This window comes from Apodemus sylvaticus, chromosome 3 (assembly GCF_947179515.1).
Source record: "Apodemus sylvaticus chromosome 3, mApoSyl1.1, whole genome shotgun sequence".
Classification (NCBI taxonomy): domain Eukaryota; kingdom Metazoa; phylum Chordata; class Mammalia; order Rodentia; family Muridae; genus Apodemus; species Apodemus sylvaticus.
This window is the reverse complement of record NC_067474.1, coordinates 56,828,129-56,853,388: the sequence shown is the minus strand read 5'-3', so window position 1 is coordinate 56,853,388 and position 25,260 is coordinate 56,828,129. Positions and strand designations below refer to the sequence as shown.

The 25,260-nt window shown below is 49.5% G+C and overlaps 3 protein-coding genes across 6 annotated transcripts; 1 reads left to right on the top strand and 2 right to left on the bottom strand.

Moving 5' to 3' along the window:
• Positions 1-278: 278 nt before the first annotated feature.
• On the bottom strand, positions 279-7,493 carry Ca9 (carbonic anhydrase 9). Its single transcript, XM_052176353.1, has 11 exons — positions 6,871-7,493; positions 5,993-6,022; positions 5,558-5,728; positions 5,291-5,433; positions 5,116-5,208; positions 3,606-3,672; positions 2,041-2,198; positions 1,759-1,894; positions 1,598-1,624; positions 1,093-1,174; positions 279-976 (listed from the first exon to the last, which is right to left on the bottom strand). The coding sequence occupies exons 1-11, from the start codon at positions 7,262-7,264 to the stop codon at positions 910-912; spliced, it is 1,368 nt and encodes a 455-aa protein (XP_052032313.1). The 5' UTR covers positions 7,265-7,493; the 3' UTR covers positions 279-909.
• A 3,155-nt stretch (positions 7,494-10,648) lies between these two features.
• Positions 10,649-21,591, bottom strand: Ccdc107 (coiled-coil domain containing 107). 4 transcript variants are annotated; one of them, XM_052176350.1, is made up of 7 exons: positions 21,399-21,591; positions 21,182-21,333; positions 19,705-19,765; positions 19,528-19,618; positions 19,335-19,450; positions 19,060-19,260; positions 10,649-10,692 (listed from the first exon to the last, which is right to left on the bottom strand). In XM_052176350.1, the coding sequence occupies exons 1-7, from the start codon at positions 21,508-21,510 to the stop codon at positions 10,664-10,666; spliced, it is 762 nt and encodes a 253-aa protein (XP_052032310.1). In that variant the 5' UTR covers positions 21,511-21,591; the 3' UTR covers positions 10,649-10,663. The 4 variants fall into 4 exon arrangements, with proteins under 4 accessions (XP_052032310.1, XP_052032309.1, XP_052032311.1 ...); XM_052176349.1 differs by lacking the exon at positions 10,649-10,692 and adding an exon at positions 17,592-17,690; XM_052176351.1 differs by lacking the exon at positions 10,649-10,692 and adding an exon at positions 17,592-17,690 and having other exon boundaries at positions 21,405-21,590.
• Positions 15,019-18,812, top strand: Arhgef39 (Rho guanine nucleotide exchange factor 39). Its single transcript, XM_052176348.1, has 9 exons — positions 15,019-15,240; positions 15,387-15,481; positions 15,711-15,831; positions 16,179-16,297; positions 16,850-16,920; positions 17,163-17,291; positions 17,566-17,795; positions 17,993-18,081; positions 18,202-18,812. The coding sequence occupies exons 1-9, from the start codon at positions 15,103-15,105 to the stop codon at positions 18,242-18,244; spliced, it is 1,035 nt and encodes a 344-aa protein (XP_052032308.1). The 5' UTR covers positions 15,019-15,102; the 3' UTR covers positions 18,245-18,812.
• Positions 21,592-25,260: the final 3,669 nt, after the last annotated feature.

Sequence of the window (25,260 nt, the reverse complement as noted above, 5' to 3'; positions counted from 1 at the left end):
GCGAGGAATGCTGGGAAAGGGCCAGGAGGGAGGAACGCAGGCGTCATCTAAAATGGAAGAATTGCTCTTGAGAAAGTCAGGGAGAACACAGCCCACGCACACCTGGGCTGGCCGTGAAGGTCATGCAGACTTCCAGCTCTGCGACTGTAAAAGTTACAGGCGCGTGACACTCCTGAGCCTGTGGAAGTTGCTTTGTTTCCCCGCAGCGATAAGAAATTAATATAACATCCTTCCAGTTTGAGGAATAAAGGCAAATACACGAGTTTTATTAGGAAGATTTATATATTTTTTAAATAATTGGGATGAGCCAGGCATTCAAGAGGCTGGGACAGGAGCATAGAGGGTTCAAGAGAAGGGACTAGAAGCTTAGGCCAAGGATAGAACATTTGCCTAGTAGGTAAGACCCTGGGTTCAAACCCCAGTACTATACACCCACAGTTCAAGGCCAGCCTGGCTAGATAGTAAGACCAATGGGTGTAGAGCTCAGTGGTAGAGCATTTGACTGCATAGTAAAAACAAGAATTGTGGGGTGGTGGTCGTAGTGGTGCAGACCCTCAGTCCCAGCACTAAGAAGGAAATCGGATCTCTGAGTTCAAGGCCAGCCTAGGCAGGCTACAGAGTGAGTTTCAGGACAGCCAGGGCTACATAGATAAGCCCTGTCTTAAAAAAAGAAAGGAAAGAAAAGAAGGAAGGAAGGAAGGAAGAAAGGAGACCCTGCCTTAAAAACCATCAAATCCCAGCAAGAATTGAGTCCAATCTTGCTTTTTCACTATAAGTTCCTATCACAATACTTTAACGAAAAGAAGAAAGTTAAAAAGATGGAAATGATTTCTGTAGTGGTTAAAAAGAAGCTGTATAATGGGCAGGGCAGGACAAGGTTCCCAGACTCCTTTAGCTGGTTTCTCCTTATTAGGCTCCGGTTTCTGTCATTTCTGCCGGGCTGTAGCTAACTCCATCTTTGGTCCCACTTCTGTGCCTATAGAACAAGGAATGAGAATCAGAAAGCCAACTCCGAAGGACAGCTCATTTGCAGTCTGGGAATTCTGGGTTAGACAGAAAAGGCTGGGTGTGACAAGGGAGGGCCACAGATACCTGTGCTGCCTCCTCAGCTGTAGGAGGAAGGCGATGCAGGAAGCGGCAAAGAGAAGGCCAAACACCAAGGCTAGGATGTCACCTGGAAGGGGAAAGGGGCTGCTTCAGGGGGTGCCCGGGATTTCCCAGCAAGCTGGCTCCCCATACTCCTGCCTGACCCTTTCCCCAGTGAGCGTTCAGGCAGCCCCCAGGGCTTATGTTTCCAGAACAGCGCCATCTGGAGGATAGAGAGAGGAAGTGAAAAGGGCGAAACAAGCCCTGGTCCCCCTCCCAGCAGCTAGGTGAAAGGTGTGTTGGGGGAGGGGTCTCAGGAAAGTTCTGGAGCCTTATTTCAACAACTAAGCCAGAGGTACTGGTCTCTTACCTGACCAATCACATTGATTTAGGGATGAAATTTATTCTACAGAAAAAGTAAAGACTAGCTCCTGGGCTGAAATACTAAAAGGGTGTGTCCCCCCCCCCCCCCCCCCCCCCGGCATCAGGAACAAGAAGGACCCAGACTCACCAGCAGCGAGGCAGGAATTCACGTGGACTGAAGAGATAAAAGGAGACATTAGAACCAGGGCCCATGAGTACCTGTGACAGACTGGTACAAATGAAGACCCAGGAAGAGGCGGGACCCGCGACTGGGAATATGGCAACATGGGCTATCAGACAACTGGGCACCTGGTTCGGGGCTGCTGTCCGCTGCAGCAGGGAAGGAAGCCTCAATTATTCGCCCGTTCAAGGGTTTTGTGGCTCGGAAGTTCAGTTGTAGCCGAGAATCATGAGATCCCCACAGGGAAACCGATAAAGTATGGAGCTGAGGGAGGGTGGTCAGTATAAAGGCTCAAGACAAAAGGAAATGAGGGGACTCCAACCCTCTGTCTTTACTGCATGGCCCTTCCTCACTTCCCACATTCCCATTTTCCACCCCCCCCCCATGTCAATGCCACACCCCGTTCTCACCTGTTTAGCGCTTAGCTTCACTGTCTCATTGAACACAGTCCAGATGACGCCCTGGCTGCAGGGAGGTGTGGTCAGGGACCCTTCATATCGGAAGTAGCGGCTGAGGTCCGAGGGCAACAGCGCAGATACATCCAAACCTGGGATCTCAACCTTGGAGCCTACGAATAAGGGTCCGTGTTGAGGTCTCACCTAGATCTCTCTCGCCCCCACCCCCACCCCTTGGAAGCTTCGGGACAAGTATAGTTTCGATGCTTCTTATTATGTGTGGATAATCCAAAAGGAAGTCAAGGGCTTTGGGCGGTTAGAGGAGGCCTTGTACTACTGAGCCATCTCTCCTGCCTCGAGCAAAAAGCTCATAAGACCTCCTTTGGTACCTTCAGTCACCTGAATACACACCCATACCGTGCAGGACGGCTGACTTAAGACCAGACTGGAATAAAGTGGGACTGCGATGGAACTCATGGTGGGGGCCTTTATTCTATCTAGTGAGCACACTCCCGTGAAGAGAGACAAGTAGAATAGCTTGTAAATACATGTAATATTTGCAATGATAAGAAACAGACACAAGAGTTCTATGAGTTCCAGTTTATCAAAACACCTAAAAGTCTAGTAAAGTGAGGTTTAAAATGACTCAGTCACTGGGAAGGAACGAGCTTTTCAGCTAAAGTATTCTTGCAGCTCTGGACGTAAGGCCCCAGGTGTGCGTGCTCTCTGTGTTCTTACTCTACCAAGGCTATAGCCCTAGTCTTTTTTTTTTTCCTTTTTATTTCTTTTTGTTAATATTATTTATTTAATGTATATGAGCACTCAGGACCTCTGGAAGAGCAGTCAAGGCTCTTAACCGCTGAGCCATCTCTCCAGCCCTAGCCCTATTCTTTTTTTTTTTCAACTTTTGTTTGTTTGTTTGTTTGGATTTGGTTTTTTCAACACAGGGTTTCTCTGTGTAGCCCTGGCTGTCCTGGAACTCACTCTGTGGTCCAGGCTGGCCTCGAACTCAGAAATCCGCCTGCCTCTGCCTCCCAGAGTGCTGGGATTACAGGCGTGGGCCACTACCGCCCCCTAGCCCTATTCTTTATGAAGACATGAGCCTGGGCTGGCTTGGTAGCCAACCTCCCAAAGCTGGTATTATCAGCATGTACTACCGTGACCTGCTCTAAAACATTCATAAATATAATACATTTGATGTTTATAAATGATAGACAGTTCTCCAAAAAAAAAAAGTTTAGCTTCCCATATTTAGTCTTATAAATTTTAAACATTTTCTTTTATTTTTTTTTTTCCTCTATTTTGCTTTTTGTTTGGTTTGTTTTTGACCAGGTCTTACTACAGAGCCCTGGCCGGCCTGGAACTCACTCTGTCGACCAGGTAGGCCACCGTGACCAGGCTCAACTTTGCTTGTTTTCTCTAATTTTCTTTTCTGTTTGGCGTTGATTTCTAATTGTCAAGCCTATGGGCAATGGTTTCCCCATAGCCATGTGCCTCCCATCAGTTTAGTCATTACCAGTCAGCGCCAGTTCACCCTCAGCTCCTTCCACATATGCCCATTGTGCTAGCCACCAACTAACCTTCCTCGGTGATTTCTTCCAAATGGGACAGCAACTGTTCGTAGGCACTGTTTTCTTCTGGGCTCTCCTGCAGGGGCAGAGGTGGGACACAGTGCTAGGCAGATCGATACAGTTTTTAGGACTACAGCTAGGATAAGTGGGACACAGTGCTAGGCAGATTGATACAGTTTCTAGGACTACAGTTGGAGGCCTGAACATCAGATGGAGTTCCCAGAGTCTTTCCCTATTCCTCACCTCTAAGAATGCTGGGGGATATACAATCTTATTCAACTTCTATTACTCTTGCTTTGCAAATGAATTAGCAATGGCAAACTGAAGGAGGAGAAAGTTTCCTAGACTTCCTGGCCCCTTGAGATCTAGGCCCTGCTAATTCCCATAGTTTCATTCACCTTTGTTTTTATATACACACACACTCACACACATAAGCCACACACACACACATCACACACCTACATCCTACACCTCCACATGCACGTATGCATGCACACACACACACATCACACACACACACTCACACACACATATATACACACATATCATACACACACATCACACACACCCATATCCCACACCCCACACACATGCATGTACACACACGCACACACATATCACACCCCCACACACTCACACACATACATCCACACATCTGCACACACATACATCACACACACACTCACACACACATATACACACACACACATATCATACACACACATCACACACACCCCCATCCCACACCCCCACACACATGCATGTACACACACGCACACACATATCACACCCCCCCACACACACACATCCACACATCCACACACATCACATACACATATGCACATATGCATGCACACACACATCACACACACACTCACACATACACACATTTCCCCCACACACACACACACCATGGATTCCTGAAGACGACCATCATGTATTTTGTACCTGTGCTACCTCTGCGTTCACTTTAAGAACTCATGCCTGCACTCTGCTCCAGAGGCACTTCTCTGAACTTTGTGCTGTGAACATCACACTAGTGAGTCTTATAGGCGTCCTTACTTCCTGGCCTCCTCCTACCCTTGGCGTGTGCGCTTTTGATTATTACAGGTACAAAGAGGTCACTGAATACCGCACTTCATGAAGGGGAAAAGAGGGGCCACAGCAGGAGCAGAGAAATGACTGTTCCCGGGCCTAGCTTGTTGCCTGTGGCACTCCCTGCTGGTTCGTGCTCTTGCTTTGCTCAAACTGACCTCTCTGTGTGCAGTACTCCTCCTTGTTTCCCACCAGTGAAAGATTTAAGTTTCACCTCCTCTGTAGCCACTATCTTTAGTGGTCTTCACGTATGACTGCCAAGCCGGCCTTCCTCCTAAAGGAAGCCTGCTGGTTCCCTGCTGGTGCTGAATGAATGAACAGTGGAGTGAATGGGGCTGAGAGCTAATGGACCAGTTTGAGCTTGGGTTGGAATGGTGTCTCTGCTAAGCAAGATGCATGCACCCACAGGATGTGAGTGGGGTACCTGCAGAAAGGCAGCCAAAACCGCCAGGCCTCCTGGGCGACCCAAGGCTTCAGGAAGTTCTGAGAAAGCAGTACTGAGGTGAACCACATGGATCTAGAGAGGATGTAAGGATCAGATAGCGGCCAGACCTCTGGTCACACCCTCTTGGCTCCTCTGGGGAGAGCCCAGTGCCCACCTCAGCAGGAAAACGTTGGTCATTGACTGTGTGTTCTGAACCTGGGTGATCTGAAGTTCCCCAGTGCAGATGCAACTGCAGGGCCCGGTATTCCTGCCCGGGTCCCAGAGACATCTTCAGCCCCGGCGGCAGAGTCAGCTGTACTGTGTGTATGGGGGGAGTGGCAAGTGAGATGTCTACCCACACGTGAGCACCGAGCACCGGCAGAACTCTGAAGCACAGCTCGATTGCCACTCCCCTCCAGAGGTCCCGCCCCAGACTCCTCACCCGTGTGGCCATTGTTGCACAGGCTGAGTTCCGGGAGAGGCTGGAGCTCATAACCCAGTAGTTCCAGGGGTTGCAGAGTGCGGCGGAATGAGGTGAGCTCCAGGCGGATGTCTACAGGGGATTGAAAGCGGCCCGCACAGGCTGGAGACACCTTGGGCCAGAGTAGGGTGCCTGGGATGGGAGGAAAGGTGCAAGACGTCTGGCGATTAGGACAGAACCGTTAGGATAAGTGAGGGGCGGAGTCAGGACGCCTGGAGGTGGGGTGGGGGGAAGGGGAGGTGCGAAGGCGAGGGTCGGGGTGTGTGTGTGTGTGTGGGGGGGTGGAGTTAGAGCGAGGACCTGGGTCCAGTCTAGAGCTACTGCTGGGAATGTTGGTGCGGCGGGTCACCAGGGCTGGGCTCCCAGATTGGGTTTGTGTAGCCGGTGGTGTCTTACCTCCATAGCTCCAAAGACTGTGGCCACCTCCTGCATAAAGGAGAAGAATTAATAAGCCCACCCTTACAGCCCAGTGCCCGGAATGAAAAAAGATTCCCTCTAGCTCTGGCAGGGGGCCTCCCAGCCCGGGATGTCTTACAAGAGTGTTACAGGTACTAGAAAGGACTGTAGCAGGGCTCTGGGGAAGCACAGTACACTGCCACCAGCGGTCACTCTGCCACCGGAGGAGCCATCAGTAGACCTCCCGGGAGTTTGTAAACTAGGTCTGTAGGTTCAGTTTGAGACCCAAATCATCATTCTTTTTCCTTTCCTCACCCACCTTCCCACTCATCCCTCTTGCCTGTCTACAGTTGCTGGCTTAGAGCCAAGCACCGTGGTGCAGCACACCTGAAATCCCAGAACTCGGAGGTAGAGGCGGGTTAATGGCAGAAAATAGTTCAAGGCTAACCCGATCTACACGATAAGACCCTATCTCACTCTCGGCCCCAAAGCAAGCCAAAGTTCCTCCACCTGTCGGTTGCTTCTTCCCACACTGCAGATCAGATGTGAGTGACAGCTGTGAGCTCCCTTGTGTCCTCCAGACTCCCCTTCTCGTCCCTTTTCATTCCTCTCTCTCTCTTCCCCCTCCTCCCTCCCTCCCACTTATTCCTCCCCCCTCCCCCCCCCTCCATTCCCCAGTTCTATTTCCTCTTCTGTTTCTCCCCTTTTTCTTTCTCATCTCGTCTGAGTATTCTCGGTTCTTCTTCCCTTTTAGGGGAGAAAGACTACCTATTAGAGTACAACTGCCGAATGCTTCTCCGCTAGGGTCTAGATGTGTGTGTTTGGGGGGTGGGGGGGGACTTACCTGAGCCTAGATTTGGAAGTTAATGACTACTTACCTTTTTCATCTCTGTGGGAACCTTGACTGTCCTCAGGGGCCTCAGGAGTCGGTAGATCCTCTAACGCGAGGGAATCTTCCTTTCTGGCTTCAGAATTAACTTCAGGTGGATCCTCCCCACCGGGTGGATCCGCCTCTCCAGGTGCACCCTCTTCACTGGGCAGATCCTCCACGCCCAGACCATCCTCCCCAGATGAACTTTCTCCTAAGGAGGGCTCCCCCTGCATCCCGGACAGGCCCTGGGAATGAGCAGACACTAGGAGCAGCAGTAACAGCAGCAGCTGCACAGTAGGGGCTGGGCTCAACAAAGGGACCCAGGGGCTGGGACCCCGGGAAGCCATGCAGCTGACTGGGGTGCCCCAGGACGCGGTGTGGACGACGGGCTGTACGTGCATCGGAAATAGGAGCTGGGGAGGGGAGGGGCAAGCCTAGAGGGGAGCAGGCTGACTCACAGTGCCCTTTTGTAGAGATGGAGCCAAAGTCCCACAGGTTCTGTCTGGCCCTATGCCCCCTCCCCGACACTAAAGCCTGGACACTGGTCCGGTAATGGGTAGGGTGGGGGTAAGGAGCAGGCGTGTTCATAGGCAGAAGGTTATCTGGATCACCAGCTCAGCTTGGAACCCAAGGCGCCACCTGGCACTGTATAGGTTCTCCCTGGCACCACCCAGCTCCTGGCCAGTCTCTGCTAGGCCTGGCCTGCTTCCCGGGGCCCTGGCAGGGAAGGGGAAAGGAGGAAGCTGGGCCCCCGTGGAGTTGGGCTGAGGAGGCAAGAAATCCATGCATATATCCTGGCCCAGTCTGGACTTGGGTAAAGGGGTGGGTAAAGACACTGGGGGGAGTCTAGGGTTGAGTAGGTGTGTGTGTGTGGGGGGGCTCACAGCTAAGTAGAAGGCCTATCTGAGCATGATTGTTTGAGTATACATCTGAGAGTCTGATGGCTCCCCCACTGCCTGCCAAAGTGTGGCCACTTTAGTTCCCTACGTCCAGGTCTTCAAAACCCCACCCAAGAAACCAGTCTTGTCTCTTGCTTTTTCCCCTAACAATCTGGTCAGATCATTTGTGTGTGTGTGTGTGTGTGTGTGTGTGTGCGCGCGCGCGCGCGCGCGCAGGCTTTGTTTGTTTGTTTGTTTGTTTGCTTTTCAGTGCTGGGGACTGACTCCAGAGTGCCATGGGTACCATGCAAGCATGTCTTCACTGAGCTACGCTCCCAGAGCTAAACTCTTCATTCCTCTCTCCAAACTTTGCACCGCCTTTGTGAATCTCTGTCTTGGTGCCTAGAATGCCATTCTTGTTTGCACGCTGTGTTTGTTTAATACCTACGGTATGTTAGGCACTGGGCTGTGGACCAGGGATCCGGAAATGAATATGAAGGCTCCTCTCTGAGAAGCTCTCACTCCAGGGAGTGGGGACAAGTATCATAATTCTGCCTCAAGGAAATATGGAAGCAGGTAATATCTGTTCCCATCTATGAGGCAGAGGTAGAGGCCCCACAGGGAGGGAGTGGATAATCACTGTAAAGAGAATGATATTCTGGACAAAGAAGAGACATGGAATATTTTGAATAGAGGCTGCTGGTCAGATGGCTTGGTGGGCAAAGACTGATGATCTGAGTTGGAACCCAGAATCGACATGATGGAAAGAGAGAACCATCTCCTACAAGTTGTTCTCTGCCCCCCCTCCGATGTGTGCCAAAGCATGTGCATGTGCACACACACACACACACACACACACACACACGCATCAAATAAAGAGATGTAAAAAGAAATCTTTTGAGAGTATGCCAGAGCCTAGTTCTCATCTCAGGCCATGCAGGAGACAACTATGAGCGTGGATTTCACAGGCAGCCTGATCCTTTATGAATTGAGTTGACAGAGTGAGAACGCATGGGGCTGTCCATCTAATGACCATCTACCGAGCCTCTCCCGTTCTCTCTGACACTGCTGATGTCCCCAAGCATGCAGCACGGAATAGCAGACAGCCTCTACTTCTGCAGCTCACATTCCCAGGAGATCACCATGGCCTCAGCATCTAAAAAAGAATAACGCTATTTCATGCCCATATCTAAGATTATGTAACGAGCATTTGTCAGTGTGGGTGTCTAGGCTAACTGCATGCATTGAGCTGCTTTTATTCCTGTCATGGCTACATCCCATGACTCTAGGTAACCCCGCTGTCCCAGCTTCTCTTTGAGAGCCTTCTAGATGATTCGGGATCTAAATAAAAGGTAATGCCTAGTACAGAAGGATCCAAGGAACCTTATTTGAGGGACACAATCTGGTTATTTTTATTTCATGTGCATTGGTGTTTTGCTTGCATTATATTTGTATGAGGTGTCAGATCCCTTGGAACTGAAGTTTCAGACACTTGTGAGCTGCCATGTGTGGGTTCTGGGAATTGAACCCAGGTCCTCTGGAAGAACAGCCAGTGTGCTCTCAACCTCTGAGTCATCTCCCCAGACCTTCTATTCTTTGACTCAGCTCCTAGGCAATTTTTCCAGGAAGCTTTTTTTTTTTTTTTTTTTTTTTTTTTTTTTTTTTTTTTTTTTTTGGTTTTTCGAGACAGGGTTTCTCTGTGTAGCCCTGGCTGTCCTGGAACTCACTCTGTAAACCAGACTGGCCTTGAACTCAGAAATCCGCCTGTCTCTGCCTCCCAAGTGCTAGGATTACAGGCGTGCGCCACCACGCTCGGCCTTTTTTCTTTAAAGTTTAATTTTTAAGTGTGTGTGCGTGTGTCTGTACTTCTACCTTTATGTAGATTCCAGGGATCAAACTCAGGTTGCCATGGGCCACAGGAGCAGAGGGGACCATACTGTTAACTGCAGCTTGGGGACTGCATGGATACCCTTCTCCAACACCAATCTCAGCTCTTCCTCATTTTCCTTCTTTCTGAATATTCTGAACATGTCAGTCTTGTCAGAACTTTTGTATGCTTCCTGGTAGCACACGATCCCACACCTCTGGGGTGTCTCTTCTCTTTTTTCCTTATAGGCTTCCTGCCATCCTGTCAGGCTTGCGAGGCAAGTGGCTTTATCTGCTGAACCATCTTGCTAACCCGAGGAAGCCTTTCTTAACCAACTCTCTGCCCACTTCTGTCTGGAAGAGTTTAGTGGTGCCTCTGAACCACCACCGTCTAATGCTTAACCTCAGTTATAATTTTGCTCACAAGTCAATTCATATTAAGGTGATTTGTGACATTTTATCTGCTCTTTCTGACCTTGTACTCCATGAGAGAGGGCCCATGGACTCAATCTTTTATTCAACAGTTATAAGATATTTAACTTATTGTTCTCCCTGCAGAAAGAACACCTTGTTAGGTACTCTTATCTTAGGGTTCATTGTTAATGACTTGTGCCAAACCACAATGACGCTCCCAATGCCCATTTGTTGTTGTTTGGGACACGATCTCACTATGTAGTCCAGGTTGGCTTGGAACTCACTTTGTAGCCTCAAACCCTCAATAATCTTCTTGCTCAGTCTCCTGTGTACTGAGATTATGGGTTATGTACGATCGTGCCTAACATGAAATCAGTTTTATGGGACTTCAAATTGTCTGCCTGTCTGATACAGCCAAGTTAGAGCCCTGGGTTCTTGTATACGTCATATTGCACATCAAAATTTCTATGTCTGAATAAAGCCGTCCTCCATGTACTCACCTTAGAAAGCAGCCAGCCAAGGATTCTAGGTCACCTTTTTGGGAGTGGGATGTGGCCACCTAGCATGCACAAAGCCCCGTTGGCCTTCCTGAAGCTGTCAGCGCCGTCCACGGCATTTTGATGCATCAAGTGCTCTGAAGAGTCAGCTGTTTTCAGAATTTTGCTTGGACTCTGGCACATGGAAGAAACATTGTAATATCTGAATTGGATGGACATGTCAAAAACAGCCTGTGGTAATAGTTAGTCTACTCTGGGATAGAGAGGCCGCAGGAGCTGAGGGGACCATACTGTTAACTGGCGCTTGAGGGCAGCATGCATACCTTTCCCCAATGCCAATCTCAGTTTTAGTCATTTTCCCTCTTTCTAAATGTTGTTTGGGGTGTTTCAGCCTTGTCAGGGTTTTTGTATGCTTGCTGGCAGTACCGTGAACCGCACCTCTAGGTGCAGCCCTCCCTCCCCTCTGCAGAGCCTCGGCTGGGTTTCAGAGCACAGATCTGCTTGTAGGCGCGCAACGTTGCAACATTTGGCTATGGCTTGCTGGCTTTCCAAACGTTCTTCTCTATGGTTCTGTGTCCCTTAGTCTTCTGCCTGTCCTTGTGGCCATTTCTCTGGGGTGGGTGGAGATGTGGACTCTGATCCTTTATAACCCGGGAGTCTGCCAAACCCTAAAGCAAGTTAGAGCTCTGGGTTCTTGTATCCTGAATCTAACCAGCCGGGCCACTCCCTGCCTGGCACAGGGCACCGCCACAGCTGTTTAAAGCCAAGTCTTCGGTCACTGGGATCTGTGTTTCTAATAGCTGGGTTGCAGAAGATGAAGTTGCTCATTGGTAGAGTAGGAGAAAAGCCCCCTTCTCCCTAGTCATGGATTGAAAGCAAAAATTAGAGCAGGCGGGGGTGGTACACTCCTTTGACCCCAGCACTCAGGAGGCAAAGGCAGGTGGATCTCTGTGAGTTCAAGGCCAGCCTGGTCTACTGAGAGTTCCAGGACAGTCAGGTCTACACAGAGAAACCCTGTCTCAGGAAAACCATTTTAAAAACAAAAGGAGGAGGAAGAGGGTGCAAGTGCCAAATGCTGTCTGGAGCCGACCTTTAGTTCCAGCCCATTTCACTTTTATTCCTAGGGCTGTCATAAAAATTACCACAAACCCATAAACCAGGCATTTTATGGCAAAGGAATTTTTTTTTAAATTTTATTTCAAAGTTTCGTAGGCCTTATGTCTGGGGTGTACTGACAGGACCAGCCTACCTCAGAGGCTTGGGGGAGCCTCTCTTGTTGCCACTTCTGGATTCTGGTGGTGTACACTTTTTTTTAAAAGATTTATTTATTTTTTTATTATATGTAAGTACACTGTAGCTATCTTCAGACACTCCAGAAGAGGGCATCTGATCTCATTACAGATGGCTGTGAGCCACCATGTGGTTGCTGGGATTTGAACTCAGGACCTCTGGAAGAGCAGTCAGTGCTCTTAGCTGCTGAGCCATCTCTCCAGCCCTGGTATACACTTTTAATCCCAGCACTTGCCAGGCAGAGGCAGGCAGATCTCTGTGAGTTTGAACCCAGCCTGGTCTACATAGTGAGTTACAGACCAGCCAGAGATACATAGTAAAAACCTGTCTCAAAATACAGTGACAATAATAATAAACAAATGGGACAACAGCAAGCACTCTCAGTTGTATCTGTGAAAATGCTTTTTCCAGATAAGGCTACACTTGCAAGTCTGGGGGTTGCCATGGATACGGAAATGGACAAATCATTATATAGCCAGCATTTAGTCCATCAGTGTAGAGGAACTAAAGTGGATGCACTTCAAGGTGTCCACAGGGTGTCTCCTCAGCCTCACCCTCTTCTAGCAAATGGACAACGCTGCCAAGCCCAGTTCACAGTGGGCTCTGTTCCCAGCCCCCTCCCTCCTACCTAGAGAATACTCGAAAGTTGATGACATACTTAAACTGTGCCCCCGGCAATGGCCACCACCACCACCTCATCATCATCACTCTTCCATTTGGTGTGTGTGTGTGTGTGTCTGTGTGTGTGTGTGTGTGTGTGTGTGTGAGAGAGAGAGAGAGAGAGAGAGAGAGAGAGAGAGAGAGAGAGAGAGAGAGGAGAGAGAGTTTATGTGTACCACAAGCCGATAGATATGTGGGTAATAGGAACTGAGCCCAGGTCCTCTGCACGAGCAGCCAGTGCTTTAGACCTCTGAGCTGCGTCTCCAGCTCTGATCTCTGTCCCACTGCTTGGGCTAACCTGATCCACATGGCGTGATCTGTGCTCGTCCACATGTGAGCTCTACACACTGCCCTTCATTTGTTTCTCTTTTGTTTTGATTTTCTGAGACAGGGTCTTATTACATGGCCCAGGCTGTCCTCAAACTTGCAGCAATCCTCCTGCCTCAGCTTTCCATGCACTGAGATTATAGATGTAAGCCACCAGGCCAGGTTCTCTCCATTCACCTGAGTCAGTATCACCAGTTTTCTTGGAGCCCCAAACTAGGAAACAGTCCGATCCAAACGCCTCTTTTCTCCAAGCCTTTCATTTCAGGTTGCTTTTCTCTTGTCTAAGTGAAGCATTTTGACATTTTTCGGATTCTTAGAATGTCAGAGCTGGAGGGAGCTTAGAACCCTGGCAGTCCCCTGCTTCTTGGCCGAGGGCCCAGATTCCTAGGAGCCCAAAATGGGTTTAATGTTTCTTGCAGTTAGTTTTCCAATATGACATGTATTTTATAGTTGCAAAATAGCGCATGCTCAAGGCAGGAAATGTGGGGAGGTGGAGGAGAGTCTCGGGGAATTTAAGATATCTCCCCACCTGTCCTGTTCTTAGACCCCTGACCACAGCATCCCACGGTCTGGGGCAGGAGACAACCATTCCATCAATCATCTCCAGGCTCATCGCCCGGGGATTACAGACCACAGTCAGATTTCAATAGCTTCGCTTGCCAGCCTTTTAATTTTTATGCAGAGAAAATCACATTACATAAACAGCTCTGTAGATCACCTTTTATTTCTCTCTTGGCATTATATTTACTATAAATGTTTTCTCATTTTGATAGCTTTTACAACTTTTTTACATTAAAAAAATTATTTTATTATTTTATATAAATGGGTGTTTTCCCTATGTATAAGTTTGTGTGTCATGTGTCTGCCTGGTGCCTGACAAGATCAGAAGCGGGTAGCTGATCCCCTGGAACTGGAGTTGAAGATGGTTGTGGGCCACCATACAGGAACTGAACCTGGGTCCTTTGGAAGAGTAACCAGCACTCTTAGCCAATAAACTATCTTTCCAGCCCCCATGCCCATTTAAAATATTTATTGTTATTATTTTAAATGATGTGTGTATCTGTATGAGAGACGGCTAGGCAGTTGAGTGCTCCCTGCTTTCCCAGAAGACCCAGACTTGATTCCCAGCACCCACATCTGGTAGTCATAACTGTCCGCAACTCTATCTCCATTCCTCAAAGTCCCAAGGAAAATTTAGAATATTCTCTTTTTAAATAAGGCAGTGCAGTTAGCACAGCAAAGCTTTGTCTTTTATTGGAACTAGGGAAGGAAAAGGTGGGGAGAGGAACTGAGGGGAGTGACTGGAGGGAAAACTGTGGTGGGATGTTTTCTATGAGAGAAAAATTTGAGAGAGAAAGAGACAGAGATAGATAGAGAGACTGAGAGTCAGAAAGAGAGACAGAGAGACAGAGAGAGTCAGAGACACAGAAAGACAGACACACACACACACACACACACACACACAGAGAGAGAGAGAGAGAGAGAGAGAGAGAGAGAGAGAATAGATGAGAATAAACCCAAACTGCCACAGCATACTGACTCCTCTTCACCAGAAGCTAGTTGGTGGTCAAGCTTAGATCAGTATGAAATTAAATAAATAAAAAATAAATAATAAAAATAAATAAATAAATTAGGACTGGGGATGTAGCCGGCAGAGTGCTTGCCTAATATGCATTGAGTGGCTTCCATCCCAGCACCTCACAAACGGGATATGATGATGAGAGCACTTGGAAGCTGGAGGCGGGAGGATAAAATCAAGGTCATGATCAAACACAGTTCAAAACCAGCCTACATTATAGGACCCTGTCTTAACGATGACGGAAAATAAGATGTAGAAACAAACATTAACTTAAACCTTAACATACTTTTGTCCAAAGCTCAAAGGTTCTTAGTTAATGTAAGCCCTGGGAAGACTGGCCAAGACTCGCTCTACTGTCTGGCATGGGTTCAGGATGGACCTTAATTATCCCCACGTTCCCAATTCTACAGTTAGACACTGGGGCTTTGTCAATGTCTGCATTTTGGAGTCTTCTGTCTCCGTGTTCAGACCGTGGTGTCACCTTAGCGCCTGGCACGGATGCCACACCTGGGACTCGCGCGACCTCGCACCTAGAGCGCCGCCCTGGCGGGTGGGGCGGACACAGGCAGACGAGCCCCGCCCCGCCCCTCCCCGCTAGCGGCTGCCCGCGCATGCTCCATGCTGCGCGCTCGGCTCCTGGACTGCACCCCCGCGGCCCCGCCCACTGAGCGGTTGGAATTTGAATCTGCGGCGCGGCGCTGCGGGACGAGTGAGATCCTGGGTCAAGCATGGAGAATCAAGGTTCCGCCGCGTGCTGCCCGGTGCTACAGCAGCGTGCTCGTTGGGAACGGAAACGTGTCTGCACCGCTCGGGAGCTGCTGGAGACCGAGCGGCGCTACCAGGAACAACTGGGGCTGGTGGCCACGGTGGGTCTCGGTGGAGGTGTGGGAAGGTCACAGACCTTGCTTCCCCGAGGTCGGAGTTCAGGCTTTCTTCTACAGTTTCTGGCTGCACCTGACGTTGGCTCTCACTTGCTACAGACTAAGAAAGTTGTATTTTCCCCCCTCCACAGTACTTCCTGCGGATCCTGAAAGCCAAAGGGACGCTACGACCACCAGAGCGCCAGACCCTGTTTGGGACCTGGGAGCTCATCTATGCCGCCAGCCTGTGAGTGGAAGAATTGCAGGGAGAGGGAGCATCAAGCCGAGTCACAAAGGCCAAGTTCATCAGCAAACTTTCTCACCTGTGGGGTTGGTTGGCCCAATGCCTTACCCTGCCTAGGTCTCCAGCTCTAAGATGGGATAATAGCACTACCTCCGAGGCAGGGTTACGGGAAGTGTATGAGGGAGTGTAGAGTAGTTGTTGATTGCTCTTTTACTGCCCTTTGCCCACCCAGAGAGCTGCTTCCCTATTTGGAAGAAGGACAATGGGGGCCTGGGCTACAGGGCTTCTGCCCCCACCTGGAGCTCTACACCCAATATGCTGCCAACGCAGAGAGGTCTCAGACTACCCTTCAGGTAACCTGCAGTCTGTCTTCCTCCTGACCCCTTAATTTAGAAACCTAAACTAATTAGTTTATTGCATTAGAATCCAGCTTCTTGCCGGGCGGTGGTGGTGCACGCCTGTAATCCCAGCACTTGGGAGGCAGAGGCAGGTGGATTTCTGAGTTCGAGGCCAGCCTGGTCTACAGAGTGAGTTCCAGTATAGCCAGGGCTACACAAAAGAAACCCTATCAAGAACCCAGCTCCTTGCTAACAACTCTAGGAGGACCAGGCTTCCCGCAGGAGTGCATGCACGCCTTGCTGATTGTCCTCTGAGGAGAGGGAGGCTTCTCTCCCTGAGGTGAACTCTCCTCTCAACCCAGGAGCAGCTGAAGAAGAGTAAGCGTTTTCGGAGGTTCGTGAAACTTCAGGAAGGTCGCCCTGAATTTGGGGGTCTTCAGCTCCAGGACCTGCTCCCTCTACCTCTGCAACGGCTCCAACAGTGCGTGAGAATCCCTCTGGGCTGGAATTAATCATCTCAGGCTGTGTAACCGAGGTCCGAAGTTCTGTGGGGATGCCATAGGTTCAATCCCAACTCTGCTTTTCTGGGCCAAATTGTTTCTAAGAAGCTTTGACCAGAGTAAATGTGGCCCCACAGGGGTATCCAGGGTCTGCAGTGTCAGATCTGGGGCTGTCGGACTGTATACTGAAGGAACCTGCACCAGAGACAGGCTCTCTGGAAAAGTTCAGCGAGATGAGGGGTTGGCCTAAGTCTTGTGAAGTTCTGATTCAGGGCTCATAGGCTGCTGTCTGTGGTAGCCTTCTTGGTTTGGTTCAGTTTCATCTTCTGACCCAGCCTCCTGATTCTTCAGTGTAGGATGGGAGTGTAATTTGAGCCCAGATTCGGAGTCCCAGATTAAAGAGGGGCAACAGAGGAGCCAGGGCTGTCCTGACAGTTAAGAAATGAACATCAGGGAAGCTGATCTGCAAGTCTGTGAATCCAGGGCATTTAGCCTGCCTCTGCTTCCCTTCACTTCCAACTATCCGCTTCCAGGTACGAGAATCTTGTCGTGGCTTTGGCTGAAAACACAGTTCCCAACAGCCCTGACTACCAGCAGCTCACACGTAGGTTCTAGTTCCTCAACTCAGGCAGGGGCTGCCTGTCTGGTTCTGACCCCCAACAGTGTCTGGTATGCCCCTGTCTTCCATGGAATGTAGTGTCCCTAACTGCCCTGCCTTTTCTTCAAGAAGCTAGAAAGAACCTGATCCAGACCCCACCCCCGCCCCCAGACTAGCTTGTCTTGTCCCACCAAGAGCTACTCAAAGCCAATGTCCTGTTGGAAGTGAGGCACAGGGTGTTGTTCCAGGGGCTGCCCGCCTGGTGAGTGAGACTGCGCAGAAGGTCCAGGCTATCGGCCAGAATCAGAAGAACGACCAGCATCTGCTGCGCGTGCAGGCTCTGCTCAGCGGACGCAAGGCGAAAGGGCTCACCGCAGGTAGACCGTGGACTTCGCCCTGCACTCAATTGCCTCTTGCTTATCTGCTCCTCTTCCTCTACAACACCAGCATGTTGGGCTGGCAAGATGGCTCAGTGGGTAACGCCGTGCTTGCCGTATGAGCTGGGCTAATCCCGGAACCCACATAAAGGCAGAAGGAGAGAACTGACTCGAGTGGTCCACACCTCCACGTAGCCACACAGTACCATTGCCCCTTTCCCCAGCCTCCTGTCCTTTTGTGTGCCTGTACAGTAATGGCTCTCTCATTTTCAAGGACGCTGGTTCCTGCGACAGGGTTGGCTTCTAGTGGTGCCTCCCGCTGGAGAGCCTCGGCCCCGGATGTTCTTCCTTTTCTCTGATGTGCTCCTCATGGCCAAGCCTCGGCCCCCACTGCACCTGCTGAAGAGTGGCACCTTTGTCTGTAGAGCCCTGTACCCTATGTCCCAGTGTCAACTAAGCAGGGTCTTTGGCCATTCAGGAGGACCTTGTGGTGGATTGCTCAGTGTAAGTAGCAGATGGGAAATCTGGGCCCCAAATATACTTGACGTGGTTGCAAAGCAGCCCATCGCCTGGGCCGGCGCCCTTCTCATGAGAAGAAGGGGATTGGTGAGCTAAGGCGTCACACTTATCCCTGAATTAGCATCATGGAGCCAGTCAAGGCCCCAGCCTGACTTGCTCTGAACTAAGTGGTTTCTCCCTAGCTGTCCTTTCCCCGTGAGAAACTACTGCTTATGTCTACTGACCAGGAGGAGCTGTCACAATGGTACCACAGCCTGACTCTGGCTGTTAGGTAAGCCCTGTTTCCCTGGCAAGCATGGGAAGGAGCCCCTTGGCTCACAGCCCCTCCCCCTCCCTGTAGGCCACTGAATCCCGCACTCATTCCAGTGCCCAAACTGTTCTCTTCCCACAGAAGCCAGAAGAGCTCGACCCACAGAAGTGACTCTGCAACATGACATTGTCATCTCCAAGTGTGCTGGGCCACTTCACAGCTATCCTGGATACACGGCAGCTGGGCATGCCTATAGAGAATCCTAAAATTCCAGAACTCTAGATACGGTAGAGCCAAGACCAAAAGGGATGTACTTCATTCGGCGGAGCCTCGGTGGAGCAAACCCCTTTAATGCCACGCCACTGGGGGGAGGGGGGGGCGGTAAAGCTCCCGCTGGCTGTGGCTGGCTGTTTATTCCAGTTGCAGCTTTGTAAGGGCCATTTTGAGGTTCTTGCCTATAGTTTGTTTTATTTTTGAGAAAGGATCTTATTGTGTGACCCGGGCTGACCATGAACTCGAATTCCTTCTGCCTCAGCTTCTCAGATGCTGGGTTTACAGGTGTGTGTGCTGGCTATTGTACATAGCTGGTGTTTTTTTTTCTTCTTTCTTTCTTGAGACAAGGTTTCATGTAGCCCAGAGTGGCCTTGAACTCCTGATAGATCCTCCTGAACTACCTCCTATGTTGTAAAAGTTCTATAATTTATTTCCCCACTGGATTTTTAATAAAGTGTTGTTTTGCTTTTGCAAAGGCATTTCTGTCTAAACCATGAGAAAATGGAGTTTGAACCTTGGTGGCTGGCATATCGGTAGCCTCAGAAACACAAGGGAAGAACTGTAGCTCTCTCTGTCTTCTCCATTCACATTCTGGAAGGCAGTCTCTTTTCCTAATAAAGGAAGCCCACTTGGCTTATGCACCGTGTGTGTGTGTGTGTGTGTGTGTAGCTAGGAGTAGGAAAAGCACAGAGGAACACCCAATACGAGACGATTGCTTTTACTAACCCTTCGGTGGTTGTCCGCCATTTACAGCTGGACCCTTTGTCACCGTCTTGGGCCACCTTCTCCTCAGCCCCCGCTCCACCTCCCAGGAGGGAGCTAGGTTCCATGTCTCTGGGCTCCAGTTTATGGGCTCTTCGCAGGCCTGACTGTTTCCGGCTTCTTGGTCGTCTTTCTGCAGGTCCTCAGGAAAGGGTATGCCGGCCTCTGTGAGGGAGAAGACTGGCTTGCTCCAGTTTCAGCCATTTCTCCCAGTCATCAGATACCTCCCAACCTTTTACCTGGTTCCGGAACTTCCACCCCTGTATCAGGCTTGCAGTCTTGTAGAAGAAGGTGGTGGATGGTCTTTAGTTTTGTGTTTAGAAGTTCCCGCTGGGTTCCAACCAAAGTAGTCACCCTGTAGAAATACCCACTCAGGGGCTGCCCAGTCCAAGTCTCCTCTGCTCCCACCTCACCCTCCCCACAAATTCTCACTGTTCAAAAAGGGGATCCAGCTGGGTCATCAGGTTGTTCAGGTGCTGCTCCGTCTGGGCCAGCTGTTGTGTCAGCTGCACCAGCTGTTGCTCTGGCAGTAAGGTAAATGACACGGTTACTCCCGCAGTCCCCTGATCTATTCCACCCCCAGAAACCACCGCTAACTGCTCAGCTCACCTGACTGCAAGGATTTCTTCTTCTTCTTTTCCTCTCGGAGAACAGCAGCCTCATCTGGACCCTGTTGTGCAGGCAGATAAAGGCAAAACTGCAGCGAAGGCCCCAGCACTTCAGAGCCACTGAAGAGAGGAGCCACAGGGAAAGCTCTGGGCACCCACCTCAGAGAATCACAGTTGTTTAGTCCAGCTGCTTACCCAGGACATGAAGCGACACGTCAGGATGCCCCCACATGGCCAGACTGCTAAAACTTTCTTGGGAATGTGAAACGCTACAGCAGGAATCTGAAGACTCCTCATATTCCTGTCTCCTTATTTAGCATCCCTAGACTTCGCTGTCTTTGAGATTGAGTCTTGCTAAATTGTCCAGACAGGCCTTGGACTTACAATCCTCCCTCAGAGTAGTTGGAATAACAGGACTGTGTCCCTCAGTCCTTGCTGGTTAAAAAAAAAAAAAAAGAAAAGAAAGAAAAAAAATCCCCAATCTGTTCAATTCATATTACTCCCATTATAGATTAGCAACCACCACCAACACAACAACACCTATAGTGCTTCTTGCTCTTCAAGGTAGCGCCCTGTGGTTTATTTTTAGAATACAATTCTCCCAGTGTTCTGATGGGTAGATAATGCACAAACCTCTGTTCAGAGCCTTTAATTGGAAAGTGGGTTATTATAACACACTGTGAAACTGTCGGCTACAACACCTACAGCTCTTCCACAGTCCTGCACCTCTTCTTCCCAACTGCTTAACTCCGTGCATAAGACAGGAATACTGGCCTCAAAGTCACAGAGCTGTTCCTGTCTCTGTCTCCGCTGAATGCTAGGATTAAAGGCGTTCAACACTACGCCCGGCTAGAATTTATTAAGCTATCTTTAAATTCCAATCGTCATCCTAGCCTGTCAGTCTGCCTGGGCTCGTTAACTCATCTAGTTTTATGTTACTAATTAGTTCAGCCCCTATTTCCTAGTGCAAGTAATTGACTAGAGTTGAAGATACAGCACCGGGTGGTAGCTACCACTTTCCATGTCAACAGTTTCAAATCCATCAGAATATACTGTCAGTTCACATTTCAGGGCTTCCTTCCCAAGGAGAACACGAAACGGCTAGGAGTCTTGTACACTAGACACTGTGTTGCTGCAGCGATTAACCCCTCGGACCAAGGCTGGAGCCTCCGCAGTAACTTCTCTTTTTGCATATGGACACTAGATGGGTTAAAATACCACTTAAATCACACACTAAGTGGATGAGCTCCAGTATGCAAATCACTCTTCACTGGAGGGAGGAGTAAAAGTAACGGTCACGAGCTACAATTTCTCAGCCCCATACATCCATTACCTCTCTGGATCATTGTACGCCCCTATAATGTGGGAAAATCAAGGAACTAGTCTTGATTTTACAGACAGCGGGGCAGCGGTGTCTTGTTCTTGGCGCCCCCAGGAGATTAAGGCCCGGGCTCCCACAACCCACTGCCAAACCGCACCTGCAAACACTTGAACAGCACAAAAGCCACGACGGCCGCGGTGTACAGAACGCCCAAAGACAGCGATCCGGCCCGGGCCCGCTCGCGCTGGTCCTTGGGTGGCGGCTGCCGCCGAGGTTCGGTGGCCCCGGGACTGACCTGGGAGCGGCGTTCTGTGGATTAAAGCCATCGGTCAGCTTCTACCAGGCAGTCCCGGCCTCCCTCCAGCAGCTCTCGCTGGTACCTGGGTGTGCCCCCAGATCGGGGCTGGGGCGCTCTCCAAGGACTCCAAACAGCGCAGACGCAAGCAGCAGCCCCAGAATACTCAACGCTGGGCCAGCGCCCGCCATGCCTGGCCCATCAGAACCGTGCGCCAGGGTCCTCGGGTTCCAGCGCTGTGCCTCCAGTCGTAGTGCGCACGCGCAGAAGACCACACCCACTCCCGTTCTGGGTCGCTTAAGGTGGCCACGCCCATTCGGGGGTTGATTTAAATAATATTTGCATAAACCACGCCTGGCTGGCGTTCCTACATTAATTAATGCCCCATCTATCTATAGCGTTCTTAAACAATTATACCCCCAGAATCTTTCAGCCTAAAGTATCACAACTAAAACAATGGCTCATTGATTTTGGGCCTAAAGAAACCAATTTTCTCACCATAATCAAAAAATTGAGCGTGTGTTGGAGTCATAAAATGCTCTCACCTGGAGAGCCAAGCAGTTCGCTCTGAAGGCCTGTTTCCTAGGCTACGTACGGGGGACCTGTTCCTTATCCTTTCGCCTAGGGGAAAGTCCCCGGACCTTCGGCAGAGAGTGCCGCGTGCACACGCGCGTAGACCTCCCCCGCTAGTCACTGTTAGCCCGCCAAGAAGCGGACCCCTCGGGGCGAGCCGAGCGGCGTGCGGCGGGGTGTCATCCGTCAGCTCATCTAGTGACACAGGCAGTGCGACCTGGTGCGCACCAACCACACGGGGCTCATTCTCAGCGCGACAACCCTTTTATTTTTCTGCACAACCTTTAGAACTAGATATGAATCACAGTCATCACTAGCGAAAAGAAGAAAGGAAAAGAAAACATTCTAATTTATTCTTTCTTTAATAGCTATAATTTTTTTTTTAGTCTGGAAGTCCAAAGAGCAGGACTACATCTTTCTTTTTTTTCCCATTTTACCGTCTGAGGCTACTCACTTGTGGTAGGAGAACTTGAGGAACTGAATGAATGAATGAATGTTCAACGACCCAAAAAGGCAAAACCAACTGGGTTTTTCTGGGTCTCAAATAACCTAGGCTGGCCTCATCCTCATGTAGCTGGGGCTGGACTAGAACTTCTGATCCTCCTGCATCCGTTTCTCAAATGCACACAAGATTCACAGAGCTGCCAGATGTGGCACCACACTCCTTTAATCCCAGCAGTGGGGAGACAAAGGCAGGCAGATTTCTATGAGTTCAAGGACTGGTCTACATAGTGAGACCCTCTCTCAAAACCCAACAAAAGGCCGGGCAGTGGTGGCGCACGCTTGTAATCCCAGCACTCTGGGAGGCAGAGGCAAGCAGATTTCTGAGTTCGTAGGCCAGCCTGATCTACAGAGTGAGTTCCAGGACAACCAGGGCTATACAGAGAAACCCTGTCTCGAAAAAACCAAATCCAAAAAACCAAAAAAAACCAAAACAAAACAAAACAAAAAACCAACAACAACAAAAGGCCCAGGACAGGGTGTTACCCCGTCTGCTCCACACTGTGTTGTTTGAGACAGTCTCTGGAGTGATGGGGTTACTGGAGATGCAGGCACGAGATGCAGCCAGCACGTGCCTCTTTCCCGGTTATCTTTTACAACCGGGCCATCTTCAGATCACTAGCTCTCCGAGGGAAGAAACATCTCTAGGACTTGGCAATCACCAGACACGAGGTACACGTATGTTAAATAAATGACTAATTCTTGGGAGTCTTATCTTGTTTTCCCAGAGAGGCGGGCAGAAGGGCAGGGCAGGGCAGGGCAGCAGGAGTTGTTAAAGTCTGATTGCTCCAAGATAGCTTAGATGGGGAAGAAGAGAGGTACAAACCTGGATTGCTGCCAGTTGGCACGGTGCCTGGAGATACATTCAGGTCCATTCCAATGGGATAAATGACTGTCACTGATGGTGGCCTTTTTGGTTTTTGAGTTTAGAGTCAGGTAGTCCAGGTTGGCCTCAGAATTCTCTATGCATAATAGAACTTCTGAACTTCCTGCTTTCTCTTCCTGTACACTGGGACTCTAAGTGGGTGCCACCAAACCTGATCTTTAGAATAAGGTTTTGTTGTTTCATTTACGGGGTCGGCGTGTGTCTAGCCAATGTCCTCACACATGCCGGGAAAGTAGTCTACCCCTTGGCTACAGCCCCAGCTACTTGTCTTTGTTTTATTTTTAGTTTGAGATAGGGTCTCATTTTTTTAGCCTAGCCTGGATCCAAACTCATAATCCTTCTGCTTTAGCTTTCTGACCTGTGTCACAATGCCCAGCTCAGATTGTACTTAGAGAACGCTTGCCCTCTATTGCCAGGTCTTCTAACTTCTCACCCCCAAAGAATCAGCTGAGATTTTTAAAGAACTGTTAGGGCACAAAGGCATGCGCACCTTTAATCCCAGCACTCAGGAAGCAGAGGCAGGTGGATCTCTGTGTTTGAGGACAGCATGGTCTACAGAGTGAGTTCCAAGACAGACAAGGCTACACAGAGAAACCCTGTCTCAAAACTTAAAAATAAAAAAGTTGAGAATTTTATTTATTCATTTTAGAAATGTAGTCTCTCATCCTGCCTGCAGTGCCCCCCCCTTCTCCCCTCCCCACCCCCTCCATCTCCCCTCAGGAAAGAGCAGACCTCCTAGGGAGATCAACCGAACATGGCATAAATTCACATTTCAGAACAAGTTTGAGAAAAATCTTAAATATTAATAAAAATGACGAATGGTGACCTTGAATGAAGGGATTAAGAATTAAGTAACAGGTTTATTGTCTCAAGTTTATAATCACTGTTCCATTAGTTTTAGTTTTATTTATTTACTGGCTCTGGGGAGCGACCATATGGGTACTGGGAATCAGACTCTGGTCCTCTAGAAAAGCGCTCTTTCTTTTTTTCACAGTTTCATTATGCTCTAGTTTATTACTGTCATATTTACATTTTTATTTTATTTTGCTGAATTGCTAGTTTTCCTTTTCCTCTTTTTTTTTTTTTTTAAGATTTGCTTATTATTATATGTGAGTACACTAACTGTCTTCAGACCCACCAGAAGAGGGCATCAGATCCATTTACAGATGGTTGTGAGCCACCATGTGGTTGCTGGGATTTGAACCCAGGACCTCCAGAAAAGCAATCAGTGCTCTTACCCACTGAGCCATCTCTCCAGCCCCAATTTTCCTTTTTCAGTAGCATTTAATTCTGGAGCGTGAACAGGGACCAGTTAACTGCATTCATTGTCCAACCCCCACTGGTGTAAGACTCCAAATTCTTGGCCTGTGAATCAGCTGTTTGGCAGCTCTGCCTCATCCCTGCTGAGAGGCGGTGAGACTGGGGTGCGTAGGAGGCTTCACACCGAGGGTAGGGAGGCTTTCCGCTGAAGGAGGTACTGGTGAAGGAGGTACTGGTGAACGCTCTCCACGTCTCCCTTTAGCCAAGCAGCATTCAGCAGGATTTTCACGACACTGCTGGATGGTTTGCTCAGCTGAAGGAGCCGGTGACTCTCGAAGCCTTAACTTCTCCAGCTGTTTTATCTACTGCAGTCCCTGGGTCCTCTGCAAGAGCAGCAAGTACTCTTAACTTCTAAGCCATCTCTCCAGTCCTGATTTTCTTTGTCTTAAATTCTGAGCCAGGGCCTGGTGCTAGGGATGAACCCAAGGCTTTGAACACACTCAGGACGAGTTGTGCCAATGAACTGGTATGCCCTAGTCCATCATTATTTATTTCATGGCTGTATGTATATTTGTATATAAACAGGGTCTCTTTCATTTTGTAGCCTTGCCTGGCCTGGGGCTTTCTAACATAGACCAGGCTGACTTTGAACTCACAGAGAGTCGCCTGCCTCTGCCTTTTAATGCTAGGTTTAAAGGCATGAGCCATCGTGCCCAGCTCA